Source organism: Lissotriton helveticus, chromosome 9 (genome assembly GCF_964261635.1).
Source record: "Lissotriton helveticus chromosome 9, aLisHel1.1, whole genome shotgun sequence".
Taxonomy (NCBI): domain Eukaryota; kingdom Metazoa; phylum Chordata; class Amphibia; order Caudata; family Salamandridae; genus Lissotriton; species Lissotriton helveticus.
In genome coordinates, this window is record NC_136070.1 from 769,728,942 (window position 1) to 769,751,987 (window position 23,046).

The 23,046-nt window shown below is 46.1% G+C and overlaps 1 protein-coding gene across 2 annotated transcripts in view; it reads left to right on the forward strand.

Moving 5' to 3' along the window:
- Window positions 1-23,046, forward strand: part of ERCC2 (ERCC excision repair 2, TFIIH core complex helicase subunit) — a 1,411,027-nt gene that overhangs the window by 187,119 nt on the left and 1,200,862 nt on the right. For both annotated transcript variants that reach the window (XM_078660894.1, XM_078660895.1), the window contains exon 2: window positions 488-587. In XM_078660894.1, coding sequence (XP_078517020.1) covers window positions 488-587 — 100 coding nt within the window. The remainder of the gene's footprint in view (window positions 1-487; window positions 588-23,046) is intronic.

A 23,046-nucleotide genomic window follows, 5' to 3' on the forward strand; every position in this document is an offset into this window, starting at 1 on the left:
CCTGGGTCTGATGCAGGTGGGCAGGGAGGGTGTACCATGTCTTTGCTTCGAGGTGGGAGAATGAGCTGCCGCCAGTGGTCGTTCGTAAGATGGGTGGGACGGTGGCGAGGGCGAGGTCAGCGGAGCAAAGCTGGCGGTTCAGGGTGTAGAAGGACATTCGTTTGTTGAGGTATGCAGGTCCGGCGTTGTGGAGTGCTTTGTGAGCGTTTGCAAATGATTGTCTGGCAGGGTTACATTTATATGAATCTCCCAGCTTTTATTGATCTAAAAGATTGTTTTCTGTGGTTGATAAATGTAGGCTTTCTAATTTAACTGTATTAATCTTAGAAAGTTATGTTTGCGTATAATCTGAAGAGGTTGTCCGTGGGATTTGAATGACTAATCTTTTACACCATCTTTGATACTATTTTGTGTTTGAATAAAATGTCATGAAGTGTTTTGACTTTTGAACTGCACTGACAGTGTTTCAACCCTTCTTTGTACCTAGGTTGAATATTGATGGACTGCTGGTGCACTTCCCATATGACTACATTTACCCTGAACAGTATTCTTACATGTTGGAGCTGAAGAGGACACTTGATGCAAAGGTAATCGAAGGACTGTAAAGTAGGTTCTTGGATGTTGTCTTTGAGGTGCATATGCAAGCGTGCAATAGAGCAGTGACCAAGATGATATCTGCTGTGTGGTATGCTGGAGAGCGGAAGCAATTGAGGATTAACAATTGTTTATTCGGGTCATTACTCCCATCTAGTAACTCTGTTTCAGAGGGAAATCTGCATGGCTCAAATGACAAAGTAACACATAGTGTCAACTCTTCCCTTGTGTGTATGCTAGATCATACCATTGTCTATAGGTACATGCTGGCCACTAGGCTAAGTGTTACAGCAAACAAATGATGGACAGAATGCTGACAATGCAAACATTCTTCCCCAGTCAAAAGATCTGGGTTAAATCCATTTTCTTTTGTCCACTACACCACCCCAGTTTGGACCCAGCCATATGCAAATCAGTCTTGACCCTGTGCCCCATGGGAACAGTCTAGACCAAACTGTCTTGACTGCACAGGGTCAAGACTGATTTGCATATGGCTGGGTTCAAACTGAAATGGCATGGTGAGCAAAAAAACGATGGATTTAGGCCCAGATCTCTGTACTGGGGTGAATGTATGACATTGTTCTGCATTCCGTCCATCAACTGTTTTTGCATTTTTCACCCTGAGTGGGACAGGTATACCCAGTTGTGGGTCCAGTGCTCTCCATGTCACTGGAATCAAGCTATCCTGGCTGAAGAGGCGTGAAACCCCGAAACCGGTCCTAGAATGCTTGTTTCTTTTATTCAAAAGATCCTTATTCATATATAAAAACTTAAAAAATACCAATTTAAACAATGAATTGATTGTCACATTAATCAGTGGTTCGCAAATGTGAGAAATTATTCATAACATAAAAAAAGGAAGAAAATAAATAATAACAATAAAAATACACAAAGCACCAAGTCACCAGGTCATTTCAAAGTCAACACATCATAGTGTACTGTTATTTATCAAGTCAAGACCAATACGATTAGGTGCTTATATGTAGCGACACGTTTCTGTGGAGTTAGCTGGTCCGACCACCTTCTTCAGGCACAATAATTCTATATCTCCCAGCACTTCATCAAAATTGGTGATGAAGTGATGAAAAATAGTTTAGGGAGGAACAAAGAAACTCCCTCCTCCTGGATACTTTATCTTCTCTCACATGTGAATCCCATGATTGTTGATTAAAAAAAAAGGGAGAGAGAAAACTATCTCAACCTTTAGAGTAGTTATTCAAGTGCAGTAAATCTTGTATCGAAAAAAATCCTGATGGGTGAACCAACATGCAAGGAATAAGGTTTAGCCGGAACCTCAATAATATAAATCTATGACGTGGATTTGTCGCGCCCGTCAGATACGTGGATTGCCCCTTATTAGGTATCTACCCCTCAAGATACGATTGCACCATATATTTGGTACTAATACTTTCGTATCTTTTTTCTGCCATGTAATTTAAAAAGTGAGTTTTAATAGCTTTCTTTAAAAATGTTCAAGCAGTTACTCGGTGTTTTGAAAATAATTTCTAAACCTAAAGAGCTCACAATGTTTTTAACATACACGATCCAAGTGATCCTATGTACATATTCCAATGCAAGACAATTCTCCAGATGGAATGCCATAGGAGAATTTGTGTCCGGCATATCTGGTCTGACATATAGGGAACATTTAGCTCAAGATGGCAATTGCAATTAGAGCACCTTTTTGGGAGACCCACCAGTTTCTTCCAGAAAGTATTGTTTATTTATTGCAATGCAGCGTGGTTAGCGTGTCCCCATACACTGGCTCCATAAGTAGCCACTGTGGTGGACGTAGCCAAGTATACTTTTTTTTTTACAACATCTAGAGGTTTTGACCCTAGCTTTTTGATAAAAGAAATTAGAGTGCTAATATTTTTTACTAGCATTAGGCTCCTGTTTGTTACCATATGGGATTATGGTAGCGTTCTATCAAATATCAACCCCAAATAAGAGAAAGTGTAGGTCTGTGCCACTCTCTGCCCTGCTTTATAAAAATATGGTACTTTCTTCTCCTTATGACCAGTCACTAAAATGAAAGGGTTTACCTCATTAGTTTGTAAATCTAATTTTTGCATAAAATTCACATATTTATCGAACAGCTTTTGGAGCGCCAGGCCAGTACGTGCAATTAGGACTGCATCAACTGCGTGGAGGAGGATGGGAATTTCGGGCCTCGTTCATCTTTGAGACATCTGGGGTTGATTCTAGCAGGGGAGACTCTACTCTTTTAGTGTACAGTGAAAAGAGAAAAGGGGCTAGGACGCACCCCTGCCGAACCCCTCCTATTGATAGGGAACCACCTGGTACATTCTTCCTCCTTCCCGTAGAGGACATAGGCCGCAGACCTAGAATATAGCTGTCGAATAAGAGATAATTGCCTCATCAATCCCCATCTCCTTCATTATTCTCCACAGATGACGGTGGGCAACACAGTCTAAAGCTGTGGATAAGTCCATGAAAGCCAAGTAGAGCTTGCCTTGGTTAGCTAGTCTATTCTTGGCAATTGGCAAGTTCAGATTTAGGCACTGGTCCGGAGTACCGTTTTCCTTCTTAAAACCATATTGGGTTGGGATCAGAACATTGTTATCGGTGGCCCATTCCTCTAATCTATTCAATAAAACGCGGCCCATAGACTTGGCCATACTGTCCAGGAGTGAAATGGGCCTATAGTTTTTTGCCTCTGATTTATCGTCCTTTTTAAATATTGGTATTTTGACCATGACTCCGTCAGGCCCATACTAGCTACCATAATAAAAGCATCAGTCAAAACTAGGCCCCAGAGATCCAGGAAATCAAAAAAAGAAATATGTTGGGGTACTGTCCGGGCCCTGTGCCTTGTTACACTGGGAGAGAGCTTCTCTAATCTCTAGATAATTAAAAATAAGGCCAGGGTTTGAGTTAGCCCTATTGTCATTCGTAGGGAAGTGCCTTCCCTCACTTTCACAACCAATCAATGGTTATTGTTTCCAGCCGAAAAAGCCATAACAATGATAATTCAGTATACAACTCTATTTGTCATCAACAATTCCACAGATAAAATACTACAGTACAATTAATAATCCTTTAGGAACTATGTAGTTATTTTAAAATCAGCTTAATTTATATACTAAAAGTTTAGCAGATCTACAACTTGCCTATTGACATTCAGTTTTAAATGTGCGACTGATCTTTGTTTCCATGCTACATAGATGTAGGATGAAACAGCCACTATAGTAGCTCTATCATCAGTTCTCATACAGAGAGTTCTCATCTTAACTGTAAGAAAGATTGGTTGCAGATAATATCTACGAATGCAGTAAGTAAAGTGGCACCGCAAAAGGAAGTATGTTTCTCTGAGGCGAAGATGGCGGCTGCTTAGTTGCTGCCGAAGCAGCAGAGCAGTGAAGCTCGTACAAACTCCCCCAACGGAGACCTACGGAGACCTACGGCAATGGCTATCTATAGCTTTCTATAAGCTTATGGATTTTCAGATGCGGTACATAAGAGAAATATAATAAATCCGGCGGAACCTTTTGGAAAACTTTTGGATGCTTTTACCGCTTACCTGTCGTGGCTCGGCGGTACGGCTGCTCCAGGTGCTGACGCGGGCGGCTCTCTCAATGTGTTCCAGTCGGAGAGCAAGAGGGCGGGGATAGGGTGAAGCTTTGTGGGTGCCGCGGAGCAGAGCAGCGTACGAGGCCAGGTCGCTGAGGTTTGCAGGACGGGACGAGGAGCTCGCTGTAAGGAGGTTTTGGGCAGGAAAAAGGCGATCTGCTATGGCTCCAAAGGTCAACACAGGAGGGAAGTCGGCCACAGAGAAAGAAAAGAAAAAAAAGGTTGGAATGGAAACTGCGCTGAGTGACACAGATGGCAAATTACAGACCCCTCCGGTAAAAGAACAGGTGGTGGGCAGAACAAGACAGGCAACAGCCACAGCCATGGCCCCAATAGCCGACATATTTGCAAGGGCTGGCAGAGAAAAGGGGGCTAAAAATGTAATACCACCACAGGAGGGGGGCGAGCCTGAAACAGGGATCGATGATACAGACATCGTGATTGACCAAGATGTAACTGATTTAACTGATCCTCTCCCCCTCCAGAATACTATAGGACTATGCTTGATGAAAGGGGATGATTTGAAGGAACCTGAGTCAAAACTTAAGCCTGAACTTGACCCTGAGCCTGAGCATGAGCCTGATATTCCAGGCAAATGTGATAGCGAGGCCATGGGGAATGTGAAAGAGACTGACAGCAACATCATAATGGGTGAACCAGGGGTCTCTAACGTCGGGACAGCTACGAGTAACTCCCAGAGGAGCCCAGTGGATCTGGTTGATGTCGCGAATATGACAAAGGATCAAGAGGGACCGAGTGATGGCACACCTATAAAGGAGAATCCAGTAGCCAGCGGGGGAGCTGAGAAGGGGAAAGAAAATGAAAAGGTTCCGAGCGAATGCTTCTTCTCAGTGTCGGAGGGGGGGAGTGGTCAGAGGACGATGAAGATGAAGATCTTGGCTCCAATGCCGTCTCAGATCCAGATGTAGAAAGTGATCTTGAGTCTGGCTTCCCCGTAACAGCAGTTAAACCACCAAAGAAGCGTGAGCTCCCTCAGAGCGAGCTTAGTTGGGTCCATTCCTCAGCACTGCCCCTGCAGGGGAGCCCGGGAGGAGGTGCCGCACAGATGTCGCTATTAGAGACTATCCACAGCGAGATTCTGGCTCACAGAGAGGAAGCTCGGCAGGACAGTCAAAAATCCCAAGCAGCCGTGAAGAAAATCCAGGGAGCTGTTAGGAAGTTGTCTAAGGCCTATATCAATCTGGGGGACCGGGGACCTAATTTGGAGGAGAGAGTTGTCTCCACGGAGGCGGTGGCAGCAGATGCAGTCAACAAGGTCGAAGCCCAAAATGCACAAGTTATAGATATTCAGTGGAAACTGGAAGACATTGAAAATAGGATGAGACGGAATAACCTTCGTGTTCTTGGGGTTCCCGAAGGGGTGGAAGGTTCTGATGTCAGAGCTTACGTCATCAAAATATTTGAGCAAGCATTTCCAGAGTTTTCTAACTGGACTTGGTCAGTAGAGATACAGAGAGCTCACCGCACTCCATTTAAGATCAAAAAAAGTACTAAAGAAGGAGATAAACCTAGAGCTATCCTAATCTTTTTGGGTCATTTTGTGCTGCGCCAGGCAATTGCGGAGAAGGCAAGACCGGATGCTAAGAGGAATGTGGATGGGATCTCGTTCTTCGTTCGCCTGGATTTTTGTCATATTACAGTGGAGAGACGTTGGAGACTCAGGCAACTGATCAACCCATTTCAGCAGAAGAAAATGCAGGCCTATCTAATTAATCCAGCCCAACTGAAAGTTATAAACGAGGGGCGAACTATGTACTTTACCTCTGAGATTAAAGCCAGAGAATATCTGGACTCTTATGGGAAATAGAACAGCTTTGGATGTATGGAGCGTACGTCTTTGTTTCTAGCCTTATGGAAATTATTGGTGAAGGTTTAGGTGAATTTGTAGTCTGGGTGTCTATTTAAAAAATAAAAAAATAAAAAAATGTCTCAAGGGGGGATCAGAATGATGAGTTAAAGTATAATATTAAGAGCTTCACTGCTCTCACTGTGACCATCACACGCACAGGCTAGGTCTGAGCGCCTCACTAGCTAGGGAGCAGGGGTGGAGGGAGAGGGTGGGGGGGGTGGGCAAGGGGGGAGGAGGGTGAGTCGGGTGGTGGGGGAAAAATCTAAAAAAGAGAAAATAAGGTGTATTAAGGTAAAAGTTGTTAACATTAAAATTCAGCAGGGAAGCTTAACACAAAAATATGTCATGCATTAAAATTTGTACAGTTAATGTAGGTGGTTTGAATGACGTGAGAAAACGCCAAAGGGTGGAGCATTTTTCTAAGTTTAACAATGTTGATATTTTTTGCATACAGGAGACCCACCTTCCCTGGGCAAAGAGAGATCTGATGAAATTCAGGGGGCTTGAAATTTTGGCTTGTTCTTCTCAAACGTCAACTATTAGAGGAGTGGCCATTTTAGCTAAACCTACGGTAGGAGGAGCAAAGCGTTATAAGGCTGACAGCGCAGGGAGATGGGTGATAGTTGAACTTAATTTAGGCTGTACAATATGTGTGATATATGGCTCAAATCAGGACGATCCTGAAGTCTTTGATTATTTGGAAGGGGAATTAGCTAATTGGCCAACACCCATAATGGTTTGTGGGGATTTAAATATTTCAGTAGACTGGAGCAAAGCAGATGATTACTCTGGGCGGAAACCCAAAGTGTTCCGAGCTCTCGACTCCCTTATGAAGTCACATGGTCTTGAAGATGTGTGGGCGGTTAGGGAACCCTTAGATCCATGCTACACTTATTTCTCCTGCCCCAATCTGAAATATACTAAGTTAGATTACTTTTTGATTTCCTCCACGGAGCTGAATAAGGTGCGAATCAAGAAACTCCCAAAATCAATTTCAGACCACAATCCTCTAGTGTTGTACTATGATATGCCTAAAATAGAAAGCAAACGAACCAGCTGGTCTTTCGAGAGAAAATTACTATTAGACACCAGATTTGTTGAACATCTTAAAAAATGGGCCGTGGAGTTTTATGATACTAATAGGTATAGTGCGTCTCGGAATAGTGTGTGGGATGCCTTTAAGGCTGTTCTACGAGGAGAGACGATAAGCTGTTCCGCTAGGATTAGGAAAGACGATAAGAGGGAGATCGAGAAGTTTTTAGATATGCTAGTGGTAGCGGAAGAACAGCATATTAAGGACATAGGTCAGGGACGGGAGGGACGGGAGAGTCTAAAAAGAATAACTGTCATCAAAGCGGACCTGCTTAAAATAGTCACTCGGAAAGAAACTAGTGAGTATCAGGTTTCCAAGGCAAGTCGCTATGAAACAGGAGAACAGGCGGGTAAGGCACTTGCTTTGCAGATAAGGCAAAAGAGGACTACGAATTTAATCTCCTGTATACAGGACGAAGATAAGGAGTATACAGAGACTAAAGACATTTTAAGAGTCTTTCAGAATTTTTATCAGAACCTGTATAATCAAGAGGGCGTCATGGGTGAACATGGATTAGATTCTGGTTATGTGGATGATGGGCCGTGTCTAGACATTCAAACTAGAGAAGATCTTGATAGAGATCTAGATATGTTAGAATTAACTAAAGCCTTACAGGAATTAGCATCAGGTAAGGCAGCAGGACCTGACGGAATCCCCCTCGAGGTGTATAAATGTTTAGAAAAGGAGATCGCCCCAATTTTACTAGATCTATTCAATGGTATCTTGTGGTCTGGTTTAATTCCCGAGTCCTGGAAGGAGACTAACATCGTTATCTTCCACAAGAAGGGGAAACCCAAAGAATTGCCGGGGTCCTACCGACCAATATCGTTAATTAATGCCGATACCAAGCTATATTCTAAGATCTGGACTGGTAGGTTGGGGGGGATCATCGGACATCTCGTTTCCCCGTGGCAGCATGGATTTATACCTGGGAGAGGTACTACAGAACACACTAGAAGAGCAATTGCGCTATTTGATGCCCATGATGCCACGGGGGGGGGGGGGAGATGGACATGATCCTCCTCGACGCTGAGAAAGCCTTTGACCGAGTGGTTTGGGACTTTCTCTGGGGGATCTTGGTCGGTAGAGGGTTTGGTAATAACTTTCTGAGGGCAATTAAGGCTATGTACCTTGATCCTGTGGCTCGGGTTATGGTCATGGGGGAAAGGTCTGATAAAATAGTGATAAAGAGGGGGACACGCCAGGGGTGCCCTTGCTCCCCGATCCTATTCTCCCTATATATAGATCATTTTATTCAAAAAATTTTAGGCTCTCGCCAAATCAGCCCTGTAGTGTTTAATGGCTTCACTACAAAATTGCTTGCATACGCTGATGACCTGGCGATAACTACATCTGACCCACATCAAGCAATGCCAGCGTTGGTCCAACTGGCCAATGAATCTATATCTATACTGACGCAGAGTTGAAGGCTCTTAACTCAGGTAATTTTGTCATCAGTCAGGACTGTGCTGATAGACTTAGGCAGGAAAGACTGCTGATAGCCCCCAGTATCTACCGAGGTCGGAAAACAGTTGTGAAGGCGCAAGGCCTGCGCTACGGTCTCCTCAATACACGCTCTCTTCAACGCCATCATCTAGAAGTATTCACTCTCCTGGAAGAAGGAGATCTGGATCTACTCGGAATAACGGAAACATGGCTTGAAGACTCCTCAATGCCGGACTTAGTAGCCTCCCTGCCAGCTGATTATTTGGCACTCTTCTACAACCGAATGGAAGTTAGGAGAGGGGGAGGCGTGGCCCTTTTGTATAGCTCGTGCCTATCGGGTGAAAGGTTTTTGACCGAAAATCTGGCCGGCGCGGAAGTAATGGGGGTTAAGCTGAAGCTGGGGACAGATTGCCTGGTCATCCTATTGGTATATCGCCCCCCGTGGGCCTCGCCAGATTTTCCCGATTTATTCACGAGACTGGCCTATGACATCCGCTCAAGATATGACAAAGTAGTCATAATGGGTGATTTTAACTATCACTGGGAAAAGGTACCGAAGGAAGGTCAGGCAGCACAGATTGAGGAGGCGCTAGCCTCATTAGATCTGGCCCAACAAGTGAATGGTCCGACACATGTGAAGGGACATACGTTGGATTTGGTATGGACGACAGTCCCAGTGCAGGTAGTGGCAGCAGTCCAGCCATGTGTATGGTCAGACCATCATTTGGTGAGGGGTGGCCTTTTAGTGGACAAACAAACTTTAGCGACTGGTGGAGGGTGGAAAGGAGTCAGGAAATGGAAAAATATTGATGGGGACAAAATGGTCAAAATTCTTTGTACCAACCCCCCCCCCCCCCCCCCCCCCCCCAATAACCAGATAGATAATCCAGAGCACCTGTGTAAGGAACTTATGGATAAAGTCTCAAAGGCTGTGGATCGAGTGGCACCTATCCGCAGGGTGATCCTAGTGGATAGAAGACGAAGAGCTAGGTGGTATAATGAGCCACTCAGAGACAAGAAACGCGGGCTTCGCAAATTAGAGAGAGCCTGGCGCAAGGACTATAATCCGGACTCTAGGCGCAGATATATGCAGGCACTCACTTGTTATAAGCAAGCAATCATAGCTAGGAAGTCAGAGTTCTTTGAAGAAAGGATTACAACCGCAACAAACCCCCAGAAAGAAGTTTTCCAAGTTCTTACAGAGCTGAGGAAAAACAAGGAACTGACTCCTGACTTTACCCTGGAAGACTGCCAAAAATTTCAGGACTTTTTTACCAACAAAATCACTGATCTTGTCACTGAAATTAGGGCAACTCCTAAGATAGACTGTCCGCTGCAGGCTGTGCCAGCTAAATCGGCAGTGACACTTCCACTATCCACCCTACCCTTGATTACTAAGGAGAGGTTGTCTATTCTTATGGGGCGGTTTAAGTCGGGCTCTAGTCTGGATCCGTGTCCACCTGAAGTGCTTAAACTAGCACTCCCTGGTATAGAGGAGGATGTGCTGAATCTCCTAAATCTTTCGCTGCAGGTAGGACAAGTGCCCGCCTCCTTTAAGGAGGCTCGGCTTATTCCCTTGCTAAAGAAGGCGGGGGCGGACGTGAAATGTCTGAAAAATTTCAGACCAATCTCTCAGCTTCCGTTTTTCGCGAAGGTTTTGGAGCAACATGTTCTCACCACTCTATCGGAACACCTGGAGTCCAATCTATGGTTAGAGCCGAATCAGGCTGGCTTTCGTGCGAATCACAGCATGGAGCTGGTTATGCTGTCAATTGTAGATGAGTTAAGGAACAGAGCAGACAAGAAAACTCCCGGTGCCCTGGTGCTGTTGGACCTCTCCGCGGCATTTGATACCGTCTGTCATGAACAACTACTGTCGCGGATGAGGGAGTCCGGCATTCAGGGCACAGCACTTGCCTGGTTCGCATCCTTTCTTGAAGGGAGGAAGCAGAGAGTGCAATTAGGTGACCTGCTTTCCACCGCAACATCGATCACCTGCGGAGTACCGCAAGGGTCTGCTCTGTCACCTCTCATGTTCAACATATATCTACAGCCCCTGATCCTGATGCTCAATCAATTGGACTGCCAGGTGTATAACTATGCGGATGACACCCAACTCATCATCCAATTGGATGATAGTCCGGATGCCCCTGCAAGATTACACAACATCTTGAGAAGCACAGCTAATTGGATGTCCGAGAACTCCCTAAAAATCAATCCGGATAAAACCGAGGTGTTGCCAATCATTTTAGCTGGCAACCCATGGAGTGATCAATTCTGGCCCAGGGAGCTGGGTATTCCCCCGGAACCGGCGACAGTGGTCAAAAGCCTGGGCATCCGTGTGGACGATAAACTGTCCATGGAAAAACAAGTCACAGCTGTGATAGGCACCTGCGTCGGCCTTCTCCGACAATTGAGGAAGGTTTCATCTGTGTTATCCTTCTCTTTGAGGAGTGCGGTTTCCGCTATGATTTTAGCCAGGCTAGACTATGGCAACTCGTTGTACATAGGACTACCACAGAGACTCTTAAAAAGAATGCAGATTGTTATGAACGATGCTGCGAGACTCATTTTTTAAAAACCAAGGCATACACATGCCTCCCCCCTTTTGCGTGAATTACATTGGCTGCCAGTCAAGCAGAGGCTAATGTTCAAGGGGCTATGCATTGTTCATAAGGCTCTGTATGGAAGGGCACCCCATTATGTGAAGGCACGTTTGCTTCCCTATAGACCAGCTAGGGAGCTTAGATCTGCTGAAGCCTCCCTCCTTGTCCAGCCACGTTGTAGGTTGGTCACGGTGGGAGGTCGTGCTTTCTCACACACCCTACCAGCTCTATGGAATAAACTTCCTCAGGATCTGCGGAAGGACACTAAGTTAATGTCTTTTAGAAAGAAACTAAAAACAGTGCTGTTTCAGCAAGCATGGGTCTGTTCCTAAATGATAAATCTGCTGTAGCCTTCGAATTGCCTGTGGATCCTGTCAAAGCGCTTAGAGACCTCTGGGTTATAGTGCGCTATACAAATCAAATAAATAAATAAATAAATAAATAAATTTGGGCTTCACTCAGGCTATCGGCTAAATGAGGGGAAAACGCAGATAATATGTACTAAAAATATAGTGAAGACTGATTATAGATTTGTAAATTCAGCTATATACCTTGGGGTAAGAATTAATTCAGCAGTCAAGAAGATTGTTGGAGAGAATTATCTTCCCCTTATTAATGAAATCGAAAAGGATTTGAAAGGAATTGACGTCTTACACCTATCTTTAATTGGCAGAGTAAATGTCTTAAAAATGACGATGTTCCCCAAAGTTTTATACTTGTTTAGGGCTATCCCACTGTTGTTAAAGGAAAGTGTGTTGAGGAAAATCGAATCCACATTTGTTAAGTTTGTGTGGCAGTACGGCAAAGTTAGACGCTCCATTAATTATATGTCACTACCATGGGACAGGGGAGGTCTGGCTATGCCGAACCTCAGATTATATCATTTGGTTTGCCTCCTTACACAGATGAACATACTAATTCAACCGGACCTTCTACCATCTGAAGATCAAACTGAGAGTCAGGCCCCTCCCTCTATTTTCGAGCTGTTATTGGGGAGGAAGGCCTATGGATTATTGCATTGCGAGTTAGATCGAAGATATTATAGGAAGGCAAGGTATAAGATCATTGAAGGGGTCTGGGGAACTTGGAAAGCTATCAGCAAAATCATGAAGGTCCCCAAAATAAACACCAATGTAAATCTTAGGAAATCTAACCCATTTCCACATCTGGGTCAAAGTGTGTATTGTACTGTATGGAGAGAGCATGGGATAAGATCTCTGGGTGATATAATGAAAGGTGGTGCTGTCTTTAGCTTTGACGAGCTACAGAAGAAGTATGGGATCCCCGGTACTCACTGGATTTTATATGAACAAATTGCTCATACACTATTAGCACATAGACCAAAGATTTTGATACCCCCAGATAGTCAACTGGTTGAGTACCTAAAAAAAGGGGGAAAGAAGATAGGTACTGCCTACAATTTTGCGTTGCCCGCCCTCACAGATGATCTGGAGAAAACAGAGGCCACATGGGCACAAAAATTGGGGGATCCGGATGTTGATATAGACCTAGCCCTAATATTAAGTAAGAGAGTTTTTCGTGCAGCAAACTTTAGGTCTCAACATTATAAGACGTTGTTTAACCTATACTATACTCCTGCAAAATTGTATGGGTGGGGACTTAGAGAAGATGATAAATGCCCCAAATGCAATTCAGGCCCGGCAGACCTATTGCATATGTTTTATGACTGCCCCAATCTGGTCTTAATACGCAGTGAAATAACTTTATTTTTGGAGGGGTTGCTAGGTATTAATATCAACCTATCCCCTACCCTGGTTATTACAGGGATAGACAATAAACATAATGTTGAGAGAGATACCCAAGCGTTATTGTTCATTGCAGTAGCGGTATTACGAATTCTTATCTCGGCTGGGTGGAAGGACACCGTTGCTCTTACATTTCAAATGTGGCTATCCAGATTGTTAGGTATGCATAATTTAGAAGCATGTTTATATGAATTTAAGGGGAGGACAGCTCGAGAATTTGGTAGAAATATTTGGGAGCCCCTGAAGAAATGGAGGAACTAACAAAAGACAAGTTTTTGATTACATTATTTATGAGTGTTTTAAGCTGATCAATGTATTTATAATAGTAATATGAATCCCCCATGAGTTATGAATGTACATATTTATACTATTTTTGTACTATGCTGACTAACTTTTTGCACATTTGGAATTTTGTATATGTATAATTTTTTCAATTGAATATGTATTGGATTTTAACGAAATTACACCTTATTTATCAATGAAAAAAAAAAAAAGAAGGAAGTATGTTTCTCTTGTAGGGGATTTCCTTGTATAGTCGTAATCATGTGAATAGTCCCGCCGATGTGCGTGGACCCCGGAGCACTTCAGTAGATATATCTTCTTAAGTTGTCTTCTTCTGCCTTTCATCAGGATGGCCTGTATGGACACTTAAGAGATAAAAAGACAATAATGCAGCCTAAGCAACTAGGCTACACTGACCACTACTTCATCTTGAAGTGAAAAAAGATAGCCAGTTTAACTTTAAATTTAGTAATTTGCTGAGTTTTACACATAGAAAACTCTCCTTCACAAAACTCCTTTCTTCATGATAGAGATGAAAAGGAATGGATAGAGAAGACTGGCATTATGTGTCTGCAAATGGGTACCGTGCCTTTAAGAGTCTCCATAGACCCCCGGTATCCCATGAGGCACAGTCAGAGGTATTTACTTACAGTTCTTTTTTACGGCTCCTGCTAGCAGGACCCTGGAGCATTTAGCTCTACCTTTTTGTGGTATTTCTTCCAAATTAGTGATTCTATTTGAATTTTTGCTGTTTCACTCGACGTCTTTATCTAACTTCTGCTGTAGTTTTTGCGCAGAATTACTGCAGTTTTCTTGTCAAAATGCTATCTCTATTTGACAAGTGCCCTGACTGCGGTAGGAAGAAGGCCAAGTCTGATTTGAACAGAGTTTGTATTGTGTGTTTGCCTGTGTCTTATGTACCTGACAGCTGTTCCATCTGTAAGACCTTTTCCAGGCGCACCCTGCGTGACATGGAGAAGATTCGGCTCCAAGGGATGGAGCAGAGGAGACAGAGGTAGCTTCTTCAGCCTCTGGGAAAGGAGAGGGTAAGTCCTCTACCAAGTCCCATGCTTCGACCTCTGGGGAGACTCCCCATCAGAAAATTGACAGAAAAACAACGCTGGTCACGACGAGAGCAGGTATGACCACGATATGCTCTCCGTCGACCCAGGGCTCAGGGCCGAAGTGGCGTCAATGATCAACGTCGAGAAGAAGAACGGCGAGATCGCTGTCGCGGGTTTCCCGCGTTCGACGTCGACGCAACGAACATCGCCGTCGAGGCATCATCGGCGTCGATCTGAGTCTCACAAGCAGCGGTCGCCGCTGAAGCGTCGTCGCGATCACGATCGACATCAACGCGAAGATCGACGCCGAGGAGGAAATCGACATCTACAAGACGGTTGAGGAGAGTATCGAAGAGAAGGTAGACGTTGAGGGGTCGATACCGACGTTTGACGTCGAGGTCCCGTTCTGGGCCTCGCTCCATTGTGGGCCTATTGTCGTCGACAGAGACTTCACGTTCCAGACGACGTCGACGCTCGATGTTGAGCAGTGGATCGACATCGAGGGGGACTGATGAGGAGTCCAGGGTCCCTTCCTCACGGTCCGCTCGTAAAAGAAGGAGGTTGGTCTCTTCGCCAAGTTCGGAGTATTCACGTACCTACTCACCATCTAGATCGCCTCCTGCTCCTCCTCCACCGGTGGCCCCTACAGAAACACCTCAGCCGCCACTGATTCCTCTACCTTCAGCTACTCCTCCGGCTACTCCCCCGCCTCCTCCTCCTTCACCACCACCACAACCTCCTCCTCCTCAGCCTGGGCCTGTGGCTCCTCAGCCTACGCGCCCTGTGGAACCTCAACGACCAAGAACGCGGTCTTGCTCGAGACATCGTTCACATAGACGCCACCGGTCTTCCACAAGATCACGTTGTCACCATTACGACAGGTCACGGTTCCGGTATACTAGGTCTACATCTTCCACGAGTACGGGGCGGTACTCTCCTACTATCATGGACTCTCCCCCGCAGAGGGTTTCACCGGTCAATGATATTTCCACTTTCCAGGAGGTTCTGGTCAGAGGGGCTTCGAAATTGAACATTCCCCTGTCTACTCCTGTGCTGTCGACCTCTGTGATATTTGAAACCCTACAGAAGAGACAAACATCACGTCCGTTGCTTCTGTTGGTGCAGAGATTGGAGGAACTGGCTATGGAACTGTTCTTGACGCCGTCTTCTATAAAATCTGCACCTTCCAGGTTACAGAAGAAGTATCGCCCCCCTGGAGTCAGACCCTGCCTTCCTCCATCTGGACCCCGCTCCGCACTCTGTCAAAGTGGTGGCAGCACGGAAACAGCACGCTACGGCTCTTCCACGCTGCCACCATATAAGGAGAGCCGTAAGCTGGATTCGGTGGGTAGAAAGACATGTAACACCGCTGCAACTTCCATGAAGGCGGCCAGCTCTACTGCCTTGCTGGGCCGTTACGATAGATCATTGTGGGAGTCCCTTCAACAATTTGTGGATCCCCTACCCAGAGACAAGAGGGAAGACTTCCAGGAGATTGTGAATGAGGGCCTGATGGTCTTTAATCAAGTCATCAGCGCTGCAGCGGGTACCTCGCTCCAGGCAGCCCATGGGTATTGCCATGGTATTGCTCTACGGCAACATACTTGGCTTTGTCTCACATCTCTGAAGCCTGAGGCACAACAACGCATTTCCAGTCTCCCTTTCTCTGGCATGACTCTCTTTGGCTCCCATGCAGACAACGAGATGGCCCGCATGAAGACCGAAATGGAAACTTTGGGGCGGTGTTATTCCTCTCAGAGGTTTCAACGATCTCAGGGTCGTCATTCCAACCAAAAGCAGCCGTTTCAGCTGTCTTTTCAACCGTTTCAGAAACGCCAACAGCGAGGACAATCTAACCAGTAGTCTGGACAGGGGAACAAGGCTCCTGCTGGTTCCAAGCCCTGAAGGGTTTCTTCCTCCTCGTCCGTTGTACACGCCGGGGGAGGGGTGGGGGGTGGGCGGGGTGTTAGTATCCAAGAACATCTGTCAGAGTGGCAGAAAATAACTCAGGACAATTGGGTGCTGAATATTGGTCGCAGTGGATACTCAATACATTTTACAAGCCCTCTTCCATCCCTCCAACTCGATCGCGATACATGCTGCGCGAGTTGCTTAAGGAGGCCAACACCCTCCTACAGAAAAGGGAGATTGAACCGGTTCTTCTGGGACAGAAAGTAACAGGACTGTATTCACGGTTCTTTCTAGTTTGCAAAAAAGACCAGAACGAGTTCCGACCCATTCTTGACTTACGGCAAGCCAACAAATGGGTTCAGAGAGAAAATTTTGGGATGTTGTCTTTGCATCACATCTACCCTCAACTTCATCTGGGAGACTGGCTATGCGCTATAGATCTGCAGGACGCATATTTTCATGTGCCCATAGCAAGGAAACATCGCAAGTTCCTGCGTTTTACAGTGGGCAACAACCATTATCAATACTCCGTGCTGCCTTTCGGCCTGAAGTCAGCACCTCGGACATTTTACAAATGCATGGCAGTGGTGGCTGCGCATCTGCGGAGGCCAAAGTATTTGTCTATCCGTATCTGGACGACTGGTTGACCAAGGCAGCTACGTTTCAGGAAGGGCAACTGCATTTCAATCGGACTTCCAATCTCTTACTTCATTTGGGACTACACATTAACCTCACAAAGTCTGTCTCGACTCCTGTACAATGTCTTCAGTACCTCGGAGCCACTATCGACACATGCACAGCAAACGTGTGTACTTCGGAGGAGAGACGCTTATCGATCCTTCGGAAGACTCAAGCTCTCATGATCATGCCCTCACCAATGGTGAGGAAAGTATCATCTCTCCTGGGCTCGATGGCTTCCTGTATCTTCCTCACTCCAAATGCACGCCTCTATATAAGACCCCTGCAGGAATGTCTGGAGGATCAGTGGGACCAGACACTGGGGAATTGGGAAGACAGGATTCAACTGTTGCAACAGACTTGTTAGTCCATCCGCTGGTGGTGTTCTTCATGCAATATCCTTCGGGGGGATTCCCTTCCACAAAGAGATACCCATGCGAACAATAGTGACGGATGCGTCTCTCTGCGGATGGGGTGCACTTTCCGACCACTTTCAGATACAGGGCACATGGTCCCCGAAAGAGACCAAGTACCACATCAACTTCCAGGAGTTTCGAGCAGTCCATTTGGCGCTGAAAGCATTCAATCAGTCGTTTCACACCAGCTCCCTGCTTGTCCAGACGGAAATACGACAACAATGTTCTACCTCAACAAGCAGGGGGGCTCCAGATCTCGAGTGTTGTCTTAGGAAGCCCATGCCACCTGGCATTGGCTGTTAGCCAGGAACCTGACCATCACGGCAACTCACCTTCCCGGTGTTCAGAATGCTAAAGCAGACGCGCTCAGCAGACTTATTCACGAAAACCACGAATGGGTCTTAAACGACGAAGTGGTACAAGACCTCTCCAAAAAATGGGGTACTCCAGAAGTCGATCTGTTCGCTACCGCAGAAAACAGCAAATGCCACGACTTCGCCTCCACGTTTTACCAACCACGGACTCTGGGGAATGCCCTATGGATCAATTTGTCAGGCGGCTTTCTCTACACTTTTCCGCCAATTCTCCTGATTCGGACAGTGCTGATCAAGCTTTCCCAATCATGGACCAAGATGACGCTCTTTGCTCCGGAGTGGCCCCGTCAGTGGTGGTTCACAGACCTAATCCACTGGTCTCTCCTGCCACATCTCCATCTGCCTTGCAGGCCGGACCTTCTGATGAAGTTCGGCGAACAAATGCACCCCAACCTCTCGTCGTTGAATTAGAGCTAGTACAGTACGGACATTTGAATCCCCCTCAGGACTGTATGGAGTTGTTGAAAGAGGCCAAAAAACCATCTACACACACGTCCTATGCGTATAAGTGGAAGAGATTTTGCATCTGGGGTGCTTCCAAGGACTTGAATCCTACCTCCTGCAAGGAAGATGTCACCCTTCCTTACTTATTATACTTGGCTCAATCTGGCCTTCAGTTCCATTTGATCAAAGTTCATCTGGCAGCTTTAACTGCTATAGGAAATGCCCTTCAAAACTTCCTTTTTTAAAATCCCAGTCATCAGAGATTTTCTTGAAGGATTGAAGAAAGTGTTGTCTCCCATTAGGCGTCCTTCGCCTCCCTGGGAACTGAATGTAGTCCTTTCACGTCTGATGAAGGAAACGTTTGAACCCATTTATAAGGCTTCTCTTCAGCATCTGTCCTGGAAGACAGCTTTCCTTGTGGCCATTACGTCTGCCCGCAGGGTTAGCGAACTTCAGGCTTTATGTTATAAAGAACCTTATACAATCTTTCATTCCTCTAAGGTAGTTATGAGGACCGAACCTAAGTTCCTTCCTAAAGTTGTTTCGGAGTTTCATGTAAACCAAACTATTACACTGCCTACATTTTTTCAGAATCCATCTTCTCCTGCTGAGAGGTCGCTTCATTTTCTTGATGTTAGAAGGATCTTGAAATTCTATTTGGACAAGACTAAGGATATCCGTATGTCAGACCAGCTATTTGTAAACTATGGCTCGGTCCGGACTGGTCTAGCTACCTCCAAACAATCCATTTCTAGGTGGATTATTTCCTGTATTCAGCTGGGTTATCAGAAAGCTAACAAGCCTTTGATTAGTAAGCCTAGGGCTCACTCTACTAGAGGTAAAGCATCTACTGGGGCTTTACTTCGTAACGTCCCTATTTCGGAAATCTGTAAGGCTACTACTTGGAAGTCAGTCCACACATTTACTAAGCACTACTGCCGAGACACCGATGCTAAGGAAGATGCTCAGGTTGGGCAGGCTTCACTTCGAAATCTATTAGCACAATAGTGCGGTTGTTCTCTGTTCTGCCACCGCTAGTGAGGTGTTTTGGGGATGGGCTTGCTAGTCTATTCACATTATTATGACTATACACCGAAATCCCCTACAAGAGAAGGAGTATTTTCTTACCTGTAACTCCAGTTCTTTTGTAGGGCTATTTCCGTGATAGTCATAAGCAACCCACCCTCCTCCCCGGTGGCAGACACAGATGTCCCCAAGACTAAGCAGGCTCTGCTGCATTACGCCCAAAAAGAACTGAAAGTAAATGCCTCTGGCTGTGCCTCATGAGATACTGGGGGTCTCTGGAGACTCTTAAAGGCATGGTACCCATTTGCAGACGCATAATGGCAGCCTATGGGGGACTTCTCTATCCATTCCTTGTCATCTATATCATGAAAACAGAGTTTTGTGAAGGAGAGTTTTTAAAAAAAAAACTTTATTTATCCTTTTCATATATGAATAAGAATAACAGATGCAAGTCTCCGGTGAGATAAAGATACCTCAGCCAATCCCCTCAGTAACTATGCCATTTTACGGCTGAGATTGGCGTTCAGCTGTGATCTTGGAAATGTAGGAACGGTAGGGCCCCCAGATATCCACCGGCCTGGATGCGCCAGGGACCTGTGCGGACTATTCCACACAACTAGTGTTACAAAAGGCCATGCTTGCAAGCCATGACTTCACTTTCGGAGGGCGTCTATTACCCCAGAGCAACGTTATTTCCCGCTTGGCCAACAAAAACCCCAGCTCAGCAAGTTTCCTAACAGCGCGAGGGAAATTGGATACTGCGGAAACCAGCAGTGCAGTTTCCGGAGTAGGAATCAGATCCAAGCCTAATATATCGCCGAAAGTCTTGTGTACCTGGGACCAATAGACATGGAGAAGGGGGCAAGTCCACGTAAGGTGGGAAAAATCGGCAAAGGGGGCCTTGCATTTAGGGCAGTGGTGGGCCGATTAGGGTCTATTCTGTGCGCGCGTGTTGGGGTATGATACAATCTACGGAAAAATTTGAAGTGGATGAGCTTATGTCTACTGTTTAGGGAAACTTCTTTCGTAGCTTTACAGCATTGTTCCCATTGATCGTCCGAAATGCATTTCCCCAAATCCTCCTCCCATGTGGTTCTGACTTTGGAGTCAAAATCTGGGAGCGCGTCACTACACATTTTGTACAATTTAGACACCAAGTGCGCTCCCGAAAGATGTTGAATAAGAAGCGTGAGTGGGGGTGCCGGGTCAGGAGCCAAGGGAAATGTGGAAAACGCAGCGCGCAACATGGATCGCAGCCGAGTCAAAACGAAGGAGTCCATGAACGAGCGTTCAGTGAATCGTGAATCGTCAGAAATAGAAAAAGCGTGCCCCTCAGGGAAGAGATCTCCAATGCTCTGAATGCTGAATTTCTCCAACGTGTGCTTAACAACCACTTTCCCGGTAATCGGAAACCAAGTAGCATTGGGCAATGGAAGAGCAGGTGAATACAACTGGGCCAAACTCAGCAGTCTGCAAAGCCTATCCCAGGCCCAGCAGGTGGACGAAACAGTTTGTATGTCCCGAGGATCGCGCGGGAAGCCCTTGGGGAGTACATTAGAAAGGAGGCCAGGAAGAACCAAATCCGCTTCAGGTTTCAAATATAAGATGCGAGCGTCTCGGTATAACCAGGGAATGGCGTAGGAACATTATGCAATTAAAAAATAGAGCTAAAAATCAGGGACGCCATGTCCGCCCCTCTCATATGGAAGAATCAGTACTCGCCAGCTGACACATGGGGTCTTGTCTCCCCAAACTAGGCGTAACAACAAAGAGCGCACCTGAGAAAAGAAGATCTTGGTGAGGGGGATCGGAATATTATTGAAAAGATATAAAAAGAGAGGGAGGACAACCATTTTGATAATAGCTATACGCCCAGCCATGGACAATGGGAGGCGAATCCATCTCTCGATCTGGCTTTCCAACAGACCAACTACGCTGCCATAATTCAATCTGATCATGGTGGCAGTATCAAGATGAATATGAACACCCAAATATTTGACCGACTCCTGGCTCCATTGAAGGGGGAAGGGGCAATACCAAGCAGATGTGCTAGGGGTAAGCTGTAAAATCACAGATTTATGCCAGTTGATGTGAAGATCGGAGAATTTGCCAAAGCGAATTATTTCCAAGGTAAAAGGTTCAAGGTTAAGGTGGGGCATCCGGACATATAAAATCGTATTGTCCGCATACAATGAGATCAGGAGAGGGCCGGTGCGAACTGTAGACCCCGGTGCAGATGTTTCTCTTGGAAATGACAGACCAGAGGATCTATCGCCATAATAAAAAGTAACGGGGATAAGGGGCAACCCTGGCGTGTGCCACGTGACAGGGAGAACGGCTCGGTAATGGTGCCATTCAGACGCAGCCTAGCCGTAGGCTCAGTATATAATAAAGCCACTGTGGAGATGAAGCATTCCGGCATGCCCATGCGCCTCATGATGGATAAGAAAAAGGGCCACTCCAGAGAGTCAAATGCCTTCTCCGCGTCAAGTAGGACCTGTGAAAAGTTGGCCTGGTATATGATGTTCACTTTTCTAGTGAGCTCCTTGCACCAGTCCAAACGACCCTTATGGTGATTGGTTGTAAGTCAACCTTATAGACCAGCTATCCTAGGGGTAGCATCGACAAAAGCAGTCTTAGGCTAAACTCAAGAGGGCATGTGAAGCCAGCTGTTTTACCATATGCAATCCTTTTAATACCAAATGAAAGGACACCACACAAGTTATATATTATAAAATATATGCATTTATTACTAGAATAATCCTCTGTATTCTTTATGAGGGCAGAAGCACAAGCGTTAAACAAAGAACTTCATATAACATACAAAAGTTGCACAAATATGGATAGGCCCTGGTGGCCCCTAAAACCATATACTAAAATAGTGGTATAAGAACCACGTCACGAACAATGGTAAGGCCTAGGGCCTTGAGAATTGCTGGGGCTAAACTGGACTAACAGAAGTTAGGACGTGGGAGGCCCACAGGATGCGGGTGCAGTGTCTGAATGCACACGCGTGCACCAATAGAAGTCAATGGTGCGTAAAAGTTAGAAAGTTGCAGATTTGGAAGTCTTCTGACTGGACTAGAACTTAACCACTTAAAACTAGGACACTAGGGATGTAATTCTCTACAGGAGCACCGTAGTACTCGCGTTACCTCACCCACAGGAAGCGGGTGCATAGGTGTCAAAGTGCGTCGGGTTTCGTCGTGGAGTTCTATGGAGCCTTGGAGAAAAGATGCTGCAGGCGACCAGGAGAGAAGAGTCCGGTTGGATCCAAGGGTGGATCGAAGATGTAGAGTACCTGAAAGCAGAGGAGACAGAGTCTGGGTCACTAGCCAGTGACCAGAGTGGAACCAGGAAGGAACCAGGCGATGTCGGGCGCAATCAGGTGGTTGTCGCAAAGCTTGTCTCTGCTGCCACGTGGACCAGGGGGCATCGACGATGACCAGGAGCTGGGCTCGGACTGTCCCACGAAGGCTCTCGCTGTCGGCGGTGTCGGCTTCCAGATTGGAGTCAACAAGCCTTGGCAAAGGCAACCCACGCAGGAACTGAAGAGGGCTTCTTACTCAGGCCAGCAAGGACTGAGGGGCTTCTCCTTTGCAGGGAAGCAAGGGCCAGTCTGGAGCACCCAGACCAGCAGTGTAGATTTCGGGTTTCGTCGTCACAGAGGCCACTAGCCAACGGGCAAGTGACCGGACTGACGCGTCGCGCAGGAAAATGCAAAAGTGCCCCACGCAGCACTCGGTGAGTGTGGAGAGGTGATCTTCGGTGCAAAAGCTGCTCGGAGCTTCTCAATCCCCAATGCACAGCTTCGAGGGTGCCTCGGGAGCTGCACAGGAAGCGTCTCGCAGTCTTTTCAAGATGGCCGGTCCCACGTCTCAC